The sequence below is a fragment of the Syngnathoides biaculeatus genome, chromosome 22, assembly GCF_019802595.1.
Source record: "Syngnathoides biaculeatus isolate LvHL_M chromosome 22, ASM1980259v1, whole genome shotgun sequence".
Taxonomy (NCBI): Eukaryota; Metazoa; Chordata; class Actinopteri; order Syngnathiformes; family Syngnathidae; genus Syngnathoides; species Syngnathoides biaculeatus.
In genome coordinates, this window is record NC_084661.1 from 10,270,177 (window position 1) to 10,285,532 (window position 15,356).

At 44.0% G+C, this 15,356-nt stretch overlaps 1 protein-coding gene across 3 annotated transcripts in view; it reads right to left on the reverse strand.

The window, feature by feature from the left end:
• The window catches only part of tanc2b (tetratricopeptide repeat, ankyrin repeat and coiled-coil containing 2b), a 99,685-nt gene that overhangs the window by 43,830 nt on the left and 40,499 nt on the right, over positions 1 to 15,356 (reverse strand). For all 3 annotated transcript variants that reach the window (XM_061810643.1, XM_061810642.1, XM_061810641.1), the window contains exon 4: positions 14,826 to 15,029. In XM_061810643.1, coding sequence (XP_061666627.1) covers positions 14,826 to 15,029 — 204 coding nt within the window. The remainder of the gene's footprint in view (positions 1 to 14,825; positions 15,030 to 15,356) is intronic.

The window sequence follows — 15,356 nt, forward strand, 5'->3', positions numbered from 1 at the left end:
ATGAGGATAAATACAAGAAATCGGCGCTAGGCATAAACGGTGTCCCATGTAATCGAGCCCTTGTTGCGGCACAGACATGTAGACAGTAGGTCATGTGACTTGCGAAAATGGCGGCACCTCTGAAAATTCGTAATTGTCGATAAAAATCTTCTCCAAACACCATTAAATGAGAGAGGATTTAACATCACATTGTCAAAATAGGGTACATATTACAAGACTTATTGGATACACTGTTCATGCAAACCACTGGATTTCCCCTTTAAGTACATCAAAAACTTTCCATACATATGAATGCTTGTCTATATGTGCCCAATGATTGCCCCCACCTCCACGAGGTCACAACTTGCCAAAACTCTGCTAAAATCGGCTCCAGCTCATCTGCAACCCTTGTGAGGATAAGCGCTACTGAAAATATTTGGAATTCACAGCCTTTAAAGTAGCAGTTTGGATTTATAAACTATAAAATGTTGAAATCACAGAAGGTGTGAAAGATTAAAACCTTGATCGTGCCAATAAAAATGCAACGGTAAAATTAATGGAACTGAATGAAGGAATAAATGAATTTTTAAAACACTTAACGAGGCAGCACGGTTATGAGGTGGTTGTCTGGCCTGCCTCACAGTTTTGAGGTTTCCTATTAAACGTCGGCTTTCGTGCCCGTTTTATTTTTAGCCTTTTTTTTTTGTGCTGTCATGATGAACGACTGATGTTGTTTCTTCGCCAGAAAACGATGACTGCTTTGATTTTTTTTGGTACACGGTAGCTGTCGTGGCAGACGACCAGGAAGCGGTCGCAAAAAAAATGAAAAAAAAAAAAATAAAAAGCTTTGCCGCAATCCACTTCGATTCGGACTTATCCCGATAAGCTCCTCTCTCTCTCGCAGGCGCAGCGAAGAGCCAGCGGCGACTCGCATCACGCGTCCACCTTCGCCGTCGCCCGAGCGCGCCATCAGCGTGCGGCATAAACAGGAGATTAGCGGTTTTGTTTGTTCCTCTCCCGGATTTTCACCTGTGTGAAAGGGTTGGAGGTGCGACTATCTATCCCCCCGGAGTTAATCCTCTCCGCGGCGTCGGCTCTCGGCGACTTAAATCTGGCGGCTGTGCGGTGGCGTTGTGTTGCGAGAGCTTGCCAAGCCGAGGATGGCTGACAGTGTTGATGGATGGCGCTGGTGTAAATCCACTCCTCTAATGAGCTTACGAATAACTACACCCACATTGTGGGTAAGCAAATACACGTGCGCCACATGGTGAACGCCACCACATTATTACTAAACTTGGTAACTTATGGCGAACTCGTTTACTACATGGTATACGTTCCAGACGCACAATAGGTCGAAATAAAAGCAACGATAGCGAGTGATCATTGAAATTATCGCTCTCCCAAAAAATGTCCAATATGCAGTAGCTGGGGGGACGGGGACGATTAACTCCGATACGTCATAATTTGGCTTCTGAACTACCGCTGAATTGCCATTGGATCAAACAAATGTCATGTCTACCACAAAAAGGATTTCGTTTTTGTTCAGTGTCAAATTGTTTTCACAATATTTAAAAAAAAAAAAAGACTATTGATTTCAATTGATAAAACCACTAAAAGCAAGCAGTAACATTTGTTTTTCCTGTGGTAGTACAAAAGATCTAAATTAATAGGTTTGTACAGATTATTGTGTTGTTTTGCCATTGTTGTCTAAATAAAGGCCATCAACGTATTTCAGATAAATGTCATCATCGAAAGTGAAAGCACCTAAAAAGTAGCATCACAATTTTCAGACATCATATTGGAAAGCGGGGCAGCATGCTGGAGCAAAGCGTTGGCCTCACAGTTCTGAGGACCCGGGTTCAATCCCGGCCCCGCCTGTGTGGAGTTTGCATGTTCTCCGCGTGCCTGCGTGGGTTTTCTCCGGGCACTCCGGTTTCCTCCCACGTCCCCAAAAACATGCAACATTAATTTGGACACTCTAAATTGCCCCTAGGTGTGATTATCAGTCTCTATGTGCCCTGTGATTGGCTGGCAACCAATTAAGGGTGTACCCCGCCTCCTGCCCGTTGAGCTGCTAGCTGGGATAGCTCCCCGTGACCCTCGTGAGGATAAGCGACCAAAATGGATGGATGGATGGACATTGCAAAGCATTTAAAAAAAAAAAAAAAAAGATTTAACCTTCACATCTTGAGCAAAAATCTATATTCCCAACCCCAGGATTATCACTTTTTCATCTATTCTCAGCATCTGCTTGATTTTAATTTAATCATCATTTCGGAGTTGATGTTAAAAAAATTAAGTTTAAGTGATGCATCTCGATTGAGAGACAATCTTTGTATGTCAGGGAGGAACAAAGTTTAGACTCAGTTTTTTGGGGAACTGACAGTCTTTGGACCATGTGCACATATTTGTACATTAAAAAAAAAATTAGTCAGCCATTTATTTTTTAAATGTTATGTTGTAAAATGAGTTTAACCCACTCTGGGCAGGGGTTGCACATTTTAATATAATTGGTTTAATATAAGTGAAAATTTTGAGTTTAAGTGCATCAGTATCAGATTTTTTCTCTCTGCAAAATTTTATTTGGTCCAGAGAGGGTTAACATTCACGTTTTTGGATCATAGTGTATGGCAAATTTGCATTTTAAAAGTATCAATATGGACAATTATAATTATTTGGGTGGCATCAACCTACAACTATCCCCCATAAATCGACTACTTTAATATGCGTGACATATAAAATTGAACAATGTAGAGCATATTCTTTTCCATTTAGTAGGTGTGGCGTAGAAAATGGGGCACTTTATAGGCTGAATTTGAAGGTACTTACAGTTAAAGCACAGTATCACCCACCATGTAGCAGGTGATGAAAAACTGAAACATTTTTGCCACGCGTCAAATGACAAACGTACAAGCAACGGCGTGGAGAACAATCATTGCGAATGAAGTGAGCCGTGACCACGTGGAGGAGGGAAAAGGTTACCATCGCAACATGATACAGTCTGCACCGCCGCTCAACCCCCGCCAAGACACACACACACGGATATACATTGTGCCAGCTGTCAGGAGAGCTTTATGCCAAGCTAGCAGGCCGCCCCGGTCGGCACGGCAACAGCAAACAACAAGGCGTTCCGCGAGCATCCAGTTTCACTGTCATGATCACGTTGGCCAAAACGTCGTCTCGATAATAGTAAAAGCTCAAACAAATAACCAATTTTAGAAGATGTGACGTTCGTTAATTCAATTTTGGACCAATGAGACCAACATAACGCGTGGTGTGACGGGACATCGTCTCGTTTCGTCAGGCGTCGCGGCTTAGCCGTGATTCCACAAGACAGGAAGTGGCGGCTTGGCCGTGAGGGAGACGCAGATTTCAATCCAAAGAATGTTTTTCACAGGAATCCAGTCACAAAAGTGGACGCGAGCTTTCGCTTAACGATCCGACTATCTTCTAAACGACACAGCCTTTTACGTATGTGCTGCATATTGTAAAAAGTTCATTTCAGAAGTTGAATTCAATCTCATTATATAGATTCATCAAACAGGAAAATAGTTTTTACAATGAAAAAAACAAAACAAGAGAGAAGTCAAACGGACGTAAACTGAGTGAGAAAGTTAGAGTCAAGCGTGTCATTATCAGCATTTGTTAAAGTAATTTAATCAAATTAAGTTAGCACCCATTATTTTTGTCGTCATGACGATACAATACTCAGTCCACAGTACACAAACTATATACAATAAATGAACAAGTCATGCAAGTAGACGTATCATATCACTCCATCTTGTGATTAGATCAGTGATTGGTGATAATTTTTATTTTATTTTATTTTTTTTTGATCGGCCCCAAAAAGCCTGATGGTGTAAAATTTTAACACACATATCGTCATTTCTCAAAAATAATGCGCAATTTTTTTCCAAAAAAATTTTTAAAAAGTCAAGTGAGCGCATTATATTTAGGTATGGATGAAAAATTAATCGCGTTGTATAGTCGTATACAGGTACATGGAATGGGGTAAAAAGTATATATATACATTTCGATATGATATTTGATTTGATTCTTATGTCACACATTTATATAAATTACGGTCATGTGCGTCACCATCCTGAACTCTGACCTCCTTTTACAATCGTTGGCGTAACATATTTGTTACTACTGCACCAAACATCAGAAACGACAGCTCGTGAGTTTGTTTCAACTGAAACAAAGACAAAAAAAGGGACTAGTTGTGCAGCCACTTTTAAAAGAAACGTGACCTCACTTTGGCCAATGACGCGGCCAAACCGGAAGCAGAACAACTGGTAGCAGCTAACTAACAAAACTACGGAGTACGATCGTAATGGGCACATTTAAAAACAAAACGGGATAGCGCACTCAAATGAAATGCTGTCTTTTTTTTTTTTTTTAAAGTGCCCGTTACGCTCATTTCTACGTAGTTTGAGCTCTCGTTTTGATCGCGACCCGACGCTATGAAGAGCTGCGGCAGATTGTAGTCGAAGGGGGCCATGAGGCTGCACCAGTAGCACGGTGGACCTTCCCCTCAAAGTGCCGACAATGGTGAGGAATAAAGGGAACCAAGACTCTTAGGATTAAAAAAAATGTTTCCTCACAAACGGCGTGGATGGAACAGAGGAGGACATGCAGTGGGAGCAAGACGGGATCAAGTCAAGACCAAGACCAAGTCATCAATGAGGAGTTTGAAAAAGATGCACCAAAGATAGCCACGATGGATATTTTCTAGATTGGAGATGAGTCGGATGGTTCTTTTGAAGTCTTGGCCAAAGGATGTGTATCGTCATGGATAAACTGCACTATGCGCAAATATTTAATGCAAAAATGTTTGTGTTAAACACTGTAGTTTATTTATTTAAGACTGTAATATGCGTTATCAACAGTATTAATAAATTGTCATGCCATCGTTGAGCTAACGTATTTTAGTTGGTTTAGGGATTCTGTTCTTACAATTGCAGGGACTAGGACAAGTGTATCCTGTGGCCTGTCCCGAGATATGCATTACCGCTGCATCAGTACATGCACAAAGATAATTATTAACGATGACTTTTTGAACAACAATATAAGCACAAACATTAAAAACACAAACCTAGCAAAATAGAAATACATCATTCCTAATATTTTGAGCATACGGATAGCAGCAAATTAGTGGTGCGCGCTGTACATAGGTAGAAGGTTTTTCAGATTTATTATTTTTTTTTTTTTAATAGGTCAACTTTTGGAGTGCGCATTATACTCGAGAAATTACGGTACGTAAGGTCAAATGGGAATACTGTATGTACAGTATATAAGTATAAACCAGCATGTTCCTCTGACGATGGACCTCAGACGGCACATAACAACAATCCAGAGCAGATGTTGCGGCAGCAAGTGAAAGTCCATTAGCCAGACTGCCGCTCCCTATTTTTGTGTAAGCTTGTGCGTCTGTGTGTGTGTGTATATATGTGTGTATCAATCATCACCGCCTTGGGAGGATTATCCAAGCAAGGTGAAGCTCAGGCAGAATTTTAAGAAGGCGGAGGGGCGGCGCATGTTTGCTAAGAAGGCTCATTATGGAAAAAAAAAAAAGTAGCATTATTACGAGGCCAGCGCGGCGTCTAATGATGCCGACGCCTTCTCAGCAAATGAGCAAAGCGACGGGGAGGACTGCGAATGCGTCGAAGGATTTCATTTGGATGTTCAAAACGATACAGCTATCTTGCCTGACTAGCACTCGACAGAACACTGCAGTCCAACTCTATAGCGGCATAGCATGTCAAAGCTAACAAGAGGTTTGTATAATTCCACGCAAAAACGACATAGCTGCACGGTAAGTAGAAATACCAAGCAGCAAAGTAGGAAAATAATATTTTCGCGGCGACTAAATATATCAGTTTTGTTCCGTTTATATATGTAAAACAATACTACATTTCTTATTTTAAAAAAAAAAAAAGCATGTTGGTCAAACATGGTGACCTTGTCTATTGATTCGGGATTACGTACTCGTATAGCTCAAATTGCGCATCAAAAATTTATGCAATGTCCATTGTGGCGGATTCCTGAGGGTCTGCAGCACGGTGAGACAGGATTAGAACACGTGGACGTGTTTAAGATAGCTAACCCTTGGAGGCCTGCGCTTGATTGAGTGATGACGTAGTTTTACATTTCTGTAAAATACTTCCTTTACTCGCAGCTAGAAATAGAGACTGGATCGTGGCCTATCACGGTTGATTCTTTTAGAGTCGCCACTCTTGTGACTCAGTATGGATATGTGGGCATGTTTAGCCTCGGTGGAGGTCTGCATTCGATGAAGTACAATTCTAAATGCAGTTTCTCGCAGCAGCGTCTGTGAGATATGGTTCAAAATGGGGACTGAACAGCGCTCGGATTCCTTAGGGTCTGCGTTCTTGTGACGCAGTCGTATTAGCAAACTTTTGTCATCTCTTGAGCTGTGAACATCAAACCCACTCACCAGCAAAAGAGTTTCAGGAAGTGACAGCCACGCACTTCCCGAGGACTGCACATGATACGAACACCTAATAATAGCGAGCCTGTCATGACCTCCAGCTGGCATAAAGCTCAGTACTATCCAGGCCACGTTTATCCCCCCCCCCCCCCCAGGGCCCAACGAAACCTGAGGACCGCGCCCTTCTTGTCGCTGGAAACGATCTCAAGTAGACGAGAGAGCATAAAAGCGGGGCTGATTATGAAGGAAACGGCCCGGATCTGCGGCAGGTTAGCGGGGGGGCGCGAAGGTTACGCCGGCAACCAGACGAATATGCAGCCGCTAAAATGCCGGAGCAAATGTGGCAGCAGCAGATAGAGCCGCGCTGCATGCTAATGATGGCGCTGGTGTCATCGTGGGGGCCTGAAAGCCTCGGAAACACTTGGACGAGCGCACGCACGCACGCACGCACACACACACACACCTAGCTCAGCGCTCAGCTCTCGGTGATACTCTTCTGTTTTGTAAGCAAACCTCTCCCTGGGTTATTAATAGCCCACTGCAGGGGCTGCTAAACACCCAGGTAACGAGTAGTAACTTTATTTGGATGGATCGAGTAGATAGAGGACCTATGCAAAGTCACAGGGGTACCACTCAAGCGCGCCACTGAAAAATAGTAAAAGACGAAACTTTTACATAACAGCATGAGACAAAGGTCCGTAGTTTGGTTTCTGAGCAAATGCGCGGATTGCGCTTTCAGTGACTGGAGAAAATTCCACCCAGGTTGACGATTTTCAAACATGAACTTCAAAAAGAAATGCATAATTATTGTTCCTGCGCCTTTTCTGGAAATGACTTCAGTCACACTCTTGATTGGTTTAGTGATCAGTTTCGCATTTACTTGCATTTGACGGCTCGAAAAGTGTTTTCCTACTGTCTTTTTTGGTTCGGGATTATTGTTATTGTGCCTTTTCCTGGTAATGGCTTTCTTAATGTTTGTGATCCGCTAAGACACTCAACAGCTCTTAAACACGTTTTCTTGATGATTTTTACACATGATTGTATCCCATCTGGAATGTCAGTCTACACCTAGCGTAGCTTCTTCTCCACTCCTACTAGTGTAGTCTCCTAGTAGGTTTCTTTCGGCTTGTCCCGTTAGGGGTCTCCACAGCGTGTCATCGCAGATGAAACGCTCATATTTGTTTGGCGCAGTTTTTACGCCGGATGCCCTTCCTGACGCATCCCCATCTGAGGGAGTCGAGACCCCTGTGAGATACGAACTCTCACGACGCCAGGTTTACCAAACCGACGCTATAACCACTGAGCTATGGGGCCTCCATCTGGAATGTCACTCTACACCTAGCGTAGCTTCTTCTACACTCCTACCAGTGTAGTCTCCTACCTGTCGATTCTTTATGGTTATTGTTCCGCCCCCTTTTCCCAGGAATGACTTACTCCACATTTCTGAGTTTGGCATGCACTCAATAGCTCTTAAAGCTGCTTTCCCGGCGACTTTTATCAGCTATCGTTAACACCTCGCTTGAAAGCAAACAGAAGCTAACGGATCGCTAAACCCAACACTGTAAATCCGAGTTCTGACACTCAGTGGGGTTCCGATACACTTTTCCCAAGTAGAATTCAGATATTCCGACTTCTCAGTTGTGAGGAAAGCACAATATTTAAACGTGTTTTCCTGTAGATTTCTCACACACAATTGCAGTGCTTGTGGGGACATTTTGGGACAAAGTTACATATTCTAACAAATTCTTAACCCAGTCCTGAAAACTTGAGGAGACAGTGATCAGATACTGAAAGGTGGCTAATCCCAACCATTATCAACGAGACAGGTAGTATGGAACACCGCTCTCCTCAATTATTCATGAATATGGCTAGCTTCAAGTTTCTTAACGGCTCAGAAGTCTGTTTTGGTTTTCCCTTGCACTCGACCACTGTTGACCGCTTTTCAGAGGACAAACATTACACGACTGGACCCACCATTAGGCGCCTATGCAAATGCAACACTATTTGACAACTTGGGACACAAACTATCCGCACTGGTCGTCATCAGCCGATCAGTGACTCGGTGCCAATTGGCGGTTGCAGATGATGACGTTTGGCTGCTGTTATTGAGACATTTTGTTCCATTCGCTCAATAGCAGCTTGTCGGGGGGGGGCTGGGGAAACAGTAGGGAGGGGGAGCGGCCTGCAACAACAGAACCGGGAAAAAGTGGGCACCCATATCCCCAAACAACCCCAAAAAAAACTCTTCCACCAACCATTCCCATCTGACAACTTTAAGCTATTTATGAATATGGTATATATTCTGATGATATGCTTGGAAAGGTGCATCATTGGCCACCCACAGATTGCACACACTCTCAAAGACAAGTGAATGCTCACCCACGCTGATGCATGAACACACCAAAAAAAAAACCCACGTGATCACACCGCTTGATTCCCAGCTCCTCCAAAGCCTACGTTAGCGTCATTAGCGCCCCACCGGCAAGTACATCAAATCACTTCCCGTCGTCCCAACGTCACATGACTCGCGCCGGGGACCCTGACAACGTGCGAAGCGGCGATGAGGGCGCGGCGGTCGCTCACCATTCTCAACAGGAGCGATCCCGCATTCCTAAAGGCTGGGCGAGCTGGGGGTCCTTCCAGAGTGGGAGAGAAAAGTCAAGCAAGGTGGAGGTGGTGGGGGGGGGGTGTCGTCCTGTCTCAGGGAAAGGTGGGACGGGAGTAGGATCTCCCAGGTTTTGGACAGCGATGCTGCACTCGAGCAAGCGATACAGCGGCGAGGGGAGGAGTGAGCGAAAGAAGGCGGTTGCGTCTCCGTGGGGTGGGGGGTGGGGGGCGTTGATAATGCTGCTGGTGGGAGGGTACCACAGAGGTGACACCCCAGCCTACCAAGTAACCTTCACCCTCCGGGGGAAAATAAGGAGCGATGCGGCACCTTGGAGGAAGAAAGCAACTCCGTCCGCTGACCGCCGCGTCCGCCGCCTTTTAGCGTCGTTATGTGCCGAGCGGCAACACGAGCCCGGGTCCTGCCGATGGATGAATGGCGCAGTGCTGCTGTTGTCATGGCAACCAGCGATCAGAAAAGGAGGGGGAGGGAAAAAAGGGTGGGAATGGAGAGCTGGGAAAAAAAAAGGTGGCATAATCAAAAAAAAAAAAAAAAAAAAAAACTTGCAGGGCGGGAGGAGAGCCTTCTTATTAAAAGGCGCGCGGTTATGACGGACACGGCGATGATTTTGTTGGCTTTTTAACGAAAACGCACAGCCAGTGACTCCCCTTTGGCTCCTGCGTGTCCTTGTTTTACCCTTGAAAGTTCAGCCATCTTTCACGGTCATTTAGTGCCAAAAGGAGTACTCCCCCGATTATAATCATCTCCGTCAGTCACACTTCTTTCCCCAGAGTTTTTAAAATGAACGGCGAGGCTCATAAATGTCATACGAGTTTGCGAATGTCAGTCAGTCTCCTTAAGGTGCAGCACAGCGACGAGCGCACAAATAATCATTTTGGAGTTAAACGCTGCGGTGTGACACGACCGAGCGCGTGTGTTGTCGCTCTCGACGGCATCCAGCGTGAAGCTCGCGAGGTGGCGGCCGACGCTGAAGTCACCAGCGGTCTGCGCGCGTGACAAATTTGAAATAATCCACAGAATCGTTTCTCATAAAAGCGCCGCTGGCAAGGGAAATAATCTTGGAAATACCGGATGATAAGATCTGACCTTTCGGTGCAACGTTGTTTGGATTTAGCGTCGCGTGGCGAATCATCAAAGGCTCAGTACGGCGTGGGCTAAAATCCTTTGCAATTCATCACGGCGTGTTTATCTATCTAGTATCCCTGATTTTGATTTGAGCTTGTCTGGGCTTGGAGGAGTTTTTTTTTTTTTTTTTTTTAAAGCTGCAACTTGTGGCCTTAACAAAATCATCACCTTTGCTTGAAACTAGTTGATATTCCGTTAAACTCGTTTTGACTTGACAAATCCACAAAGGTTCATTTTGATCTATCAAGGTTGTGGCAGGCGGCACGGTGGATCAGATGGTAAAGCGTTGGCCTCACAGTTCTGAGGTCCTGGGTTTCATCCCAGACCCGCCTGTGTGGAGTGTGCATGTTCTCCCCGTGCCTGCGTGGGTTTTTCCTCCCACATCCCAAAAACATGCAACATTAATTGGACACTCTAAATTGCCCCAAGGTATGATTGTGAGTGCGGCTGTTTGTCTCGATGTGCCCTGCGATTGGCTGGCGACCAGTTCAGGGTGTACCCCGCTTCCTGCCTGTTGACAGCTGGGCTAGGCTCCAGCATTCCCCGCAACCCTCGTGAGGATAAGCAGAAAAGAAAATGGATGGAAGCTTGTGGCAATGGCTAATTTATCTATTTTTTTAATGACACTTTAGGGATTGGAGAAAATCATCTGTTTTGAAACATATAGCGGACTTCTTCTTTCAGGGTATGTGCCGGTCCTCAAAAAAAAAAAAAAAAAAAACAACTTTCTTTCTTTCTGTTCATTTTAGGGTACAGTTTTTCTCCTGTCCTCTCAAGCCCAACAAATTTTGAGAAACATTCCCGGAAAGCTCCACTGAGAACGTTCAAACGATTCCCTTGGAATCCTTCCTATTGCCGGTCGATTAACAAAACCAAGCCGCTCCATCAATAAAGTGAGGGGCCTTTGCAAGAACCAATGAACGATCAGTGATTATAGCCCTGCTCTTATAATGAGGCATTGTTGTGGACTAAAAATAGCCAACGTGGGGGATCTGTGAAAGTCGGCGAGAACATATGATGTCACAAAGTGGGAGTCAAAGAAAGCGCAACACTAGAATCAGTGAAAGGGCTTTGGTGGCTGGATTTTCTATGTTCAGTTTCAATCTGGTTAGATCTGGAACCCATCCGGTGATACGTTATAACTCTGGCCTTGTCTCCATATATATGGATTCTATTCTACTGTAATGTGAAAAGTAAAAGAAATTGAAGTATTAAGTTACGAGTGCATAAATATGAGGGTCCCTTTCAAATTTGTGATCATTCTTACAATGTTATAAATTTTGTGGTTTTTCAACATTATGTAATAATAAAAAAGAAAAAACTAGAATCAAAGTTTGTTCTTCTAAAGGTTGTATTTTTTCCAGTGATCATGGAAATAAATGGGGAAAAAAAATATATGGTGGGGTAAAATATCAACTCGTTTAAAAATAAATCCAGGTTAATTCAATAATTAGATTTGTTGTAAATGTGGCAGGTTTGCCCAATTTCACCCAAGGACATACAAACTACTCCACATAGGCGGGGGGGCCGGGATTTGAACGCCGGTCCCAAGAACTGAACCTACGCTCGAACCAGTTGCTCAACCGTGCCGCCCACTTTGGAAACTTTTTACTGTAGACATACAATTTCAACAAGAGTATTAAAAGATCTGGTCAGCACCCTTTATTTTAAAAGGATAGAACCAAATGGTATAAAACGCTGATTTGTTTACTGACCCACCGATGATGTACAAGGTTGTTTCTGATACTGTGAAAGATGTTTTTGTGAATTTTTGTACCAACTCACTCGTTGCGACAGTGACGTTTTTAAGTTTTGTCCTCATGTCCACCCTCACAACATCCATCAACCTTCTCTTTGGTCTTCCTCTCGCTCTTTTGCCTGGGAGCTCCATCCTCAGCATCCTTCTACCAATATACTCACTCTCTCGCCTCTGCACATGTGCAAACCATCGAAGTCCGCTCTCTCGAATCTTGTCTCCAAAACACCCAACTTTGGCTGTCCCTCTAATGAGCTCGTTTCTAATCCTATCCAACCTGCTCACTCCGAGCGAGAATGTCAACTTCTTCATTTCTGCTACCTCCAGTTCTGCTTCCTGTTGTCTCTTCAGTGCCACTGTCTTTAATCCGTACTTCATGGCCGGCCTCACCACTGTTTTGTAAACTTTGCCCTTCATCCTAGCCGAGATTCCTCTGTCACATAGAACACCAGACACCTTCTGCCAGCTGCTCCACCCTGCTTGGACCAGTTTCTTCACTTCCTTACCACACTCTCCATTGCTCTGTATTCTTGACCCCAAGTATTTGTCGTCCACCTTCGCTATCTCTTCTCCGTGGAGCTTCACACTTCCTCCTAAGCCACTGTCATTCACGCGCATATATTCCGTTTTACTTCGGCTAATCTTCATTCCTCTCCTTTCCAGTGCGTGCCTCCATCTTTCCAAATGTTCCTCCGCCTGTTCCCTGCTTTCACTGCAGATCACAATATCATCTGCGAACATCATGATCCAAGGGGAATCCAGTCTAACCTCGTCTGTCAGCCTGTCCATTACTAACCCAAACAGGAAGGGGCTCAGCGCGAAACCCTAATGCAGTCCCACCTCCACCTTGAATTCTTCTGACACACCTACGGCACATCTCACCGCTGTTCTGCTGCCCTCATACATGTCCTGCACTATTCTAACATATTTCTCCGCCACACCAGACTTGCGCATGCAGTACCACAGTTCCTCTCTTAGTACTCCGAGCCCAACCCTACTTATACTAAAGTCATAATAGTCCAAAAAACGCATCTTTAAGCATCCACACCCTTAATGGAATAACAGGGGGGGGTGACGGATGTATTGAGGCCTTTGACGTCAGCGCACACACGCACGCAAGCATTTGGCACCGTCACGCTGTGCGGGACGTGGCACTGAGTTGAATTAATTAAAGGGTGACACAGCCCGGAGTGACGGAATGAAATGTGCTTGCTATGTAGATGTGGAACAAAGGGCAAATGAAGCTCAAGTGAACACCATATTTTCTTCACTTCCTGTTGGTGAGAGATGTCCCAGTATTTTTGTCAATCACATCCACATCGGATCATGCGCAACCTTTAATCAATTCTACAGATCTGTTGGAATTTTGTTAAAACATTGCTTGGGGGGTAAAAATGCACTACCTGGTTGTTGCCAACACAAACTAAGACAGGTGAGACGACACATCAAAAGCGACATAAACTCCGCACAGCCAAAAATACAAAAGTGTTGAAACTCTGCTGTTACCCGTCATGAAAAGAAGGCGACGACGCGCCTCTTTATAATTGCACAACGCAACAACACAAGCGCATCCAAACTCGTCGCTCTGATCAAAGAGCCCCAAAATTAGGCTTTATCTGCCAGGAGACGTGCAAACAAAAACAGGCCACGTATCCTCATCTTCATCCCTAATCCTATGATGAGGAAGAAAATATGTTTCAAAATGAACCTATTTCCCCTGATACAGTAAGTGTGCTTGTGGATCAATGTGACCTGCTGCTTTGATGTTGAATCATCATCATCATCATCATCCCTCAAAAAATGCAAATTCAAAAATCTTGGGAAAACTATAAAGTAATAAAAGCCAAAAGTCACAACATAAAAATAAATTTGGGAAAAAAGAAGCCTAACTCAATGGAAAAAAGGGGAATAAACAATTTCCACGTCAATAAATACACTAAACAAATATATAAATAAATAGGCTAAATAAATGAATAAATAAGCAGATTTACTTAAATAGTCATTTTAACGCAGTTATATAAAAAAAATAAATTATGTTAAAATATATAACTAAAAGATTGCATCATACCAAATTTGGTGCATTACATTTCTCTTTTCATCCAGAGCTTTACAGGTCAACTGGACCCGCAATAGTAAAAAAAAAAAAAAAACATTGTGCATTCTAAAAAGAATTGTGATAATAAGAGGCCTGAACTAACTCAAGGGAAAAGGGTCATGTTGTTCAGTTTTAGCGTCAACATTTTGTACATACTACAAAAGCATTTTCATATGCAAAAATATACAATTTCAAAGCCTAATTTAACCCGCAATATGGGAGGGTCAAAATAAATGCTTTGGAAAAAAGGGCGGAAAGGGGTTAAAAATCTTTACAACGGGTCAATCTGATTGACAAGAGGGGTAAACTAAATGGCAAAAAAAAAAGAATAAAAATTGGCCATTTTTTCCCACTGGAACACAGGTGGGGTATTTATTTATTTTAAAAAGGGTTTTACGTATTTTCTTAGGTGGTATATTCAAAAATATAAGAACTAAAGTGAGACCAGCAGAATGTTACAATTTCTGCACATTTTTTCACGTGAATCCGACTCATATTAGAAAAAACGAGGGTTAAACTAACCAAAATTTTTGGAAAATAGCGACGAAAGTGCGTTGATAAAAAATTCGACCCATATATTCCTAACAGGAAGGTTAAGTAACGGTGTGTGGCGAAAAGTGTAAACTCGCCATCCATCAAAGTTTCCATGATCTGCCGCACCCTAGTGGCAGACTATGAAATCACACATTCAAAACCCAAGTCCAACCTGACAGCAAGCGCCGAGCATTTCCCGCCGCTTTCTCATTTCAAACGACAACAAAAAGCGTCGAGTCACGATCCGCCGTCCCACCTGTGAGCTTCTTGACGGCCTGCAGCCGGGCGCCGAGGGCCTGGTGGCCGAGGAGCGGGGACGAGGGCAGCGAGCGCGACACCCCCTCCATGATGCGAATGTGCTGGACGCCCTCGGCCATGGAGAGCGGCGGCGGCGGCGGGGGCGGCGGCAAGGCGGAGTAGTAGTCCACCTCGAAGACGCAGTCGCCGTCTAAGCTTCCACCTGCGGGACAGGAGAGGCACAGCAGGCATGAATCAACACTTATTGACAGACAGACAAAAAAAAGTTAAAGTAGCCCAAAAAAAAAAAAAAAAAAAAAAAAAAAAAAGGAGACAATTGATTTGAAAAGTCACACTTTGTTCCTCCACTACGTCAAGGATTTTAAACCAGACATTCACCATTGTTTCCCCAAATTGTGTTGCTCAATAGCGACTAAAGATATGGATGCGGTGAGTTCTAGTCGGCACTTGGGCGGCACCGCAGCCTTGGGGCTGCATAGTTCGCGGAACCGCCGCGCATCCATATCGACGACGTAAACACGCCTGACCC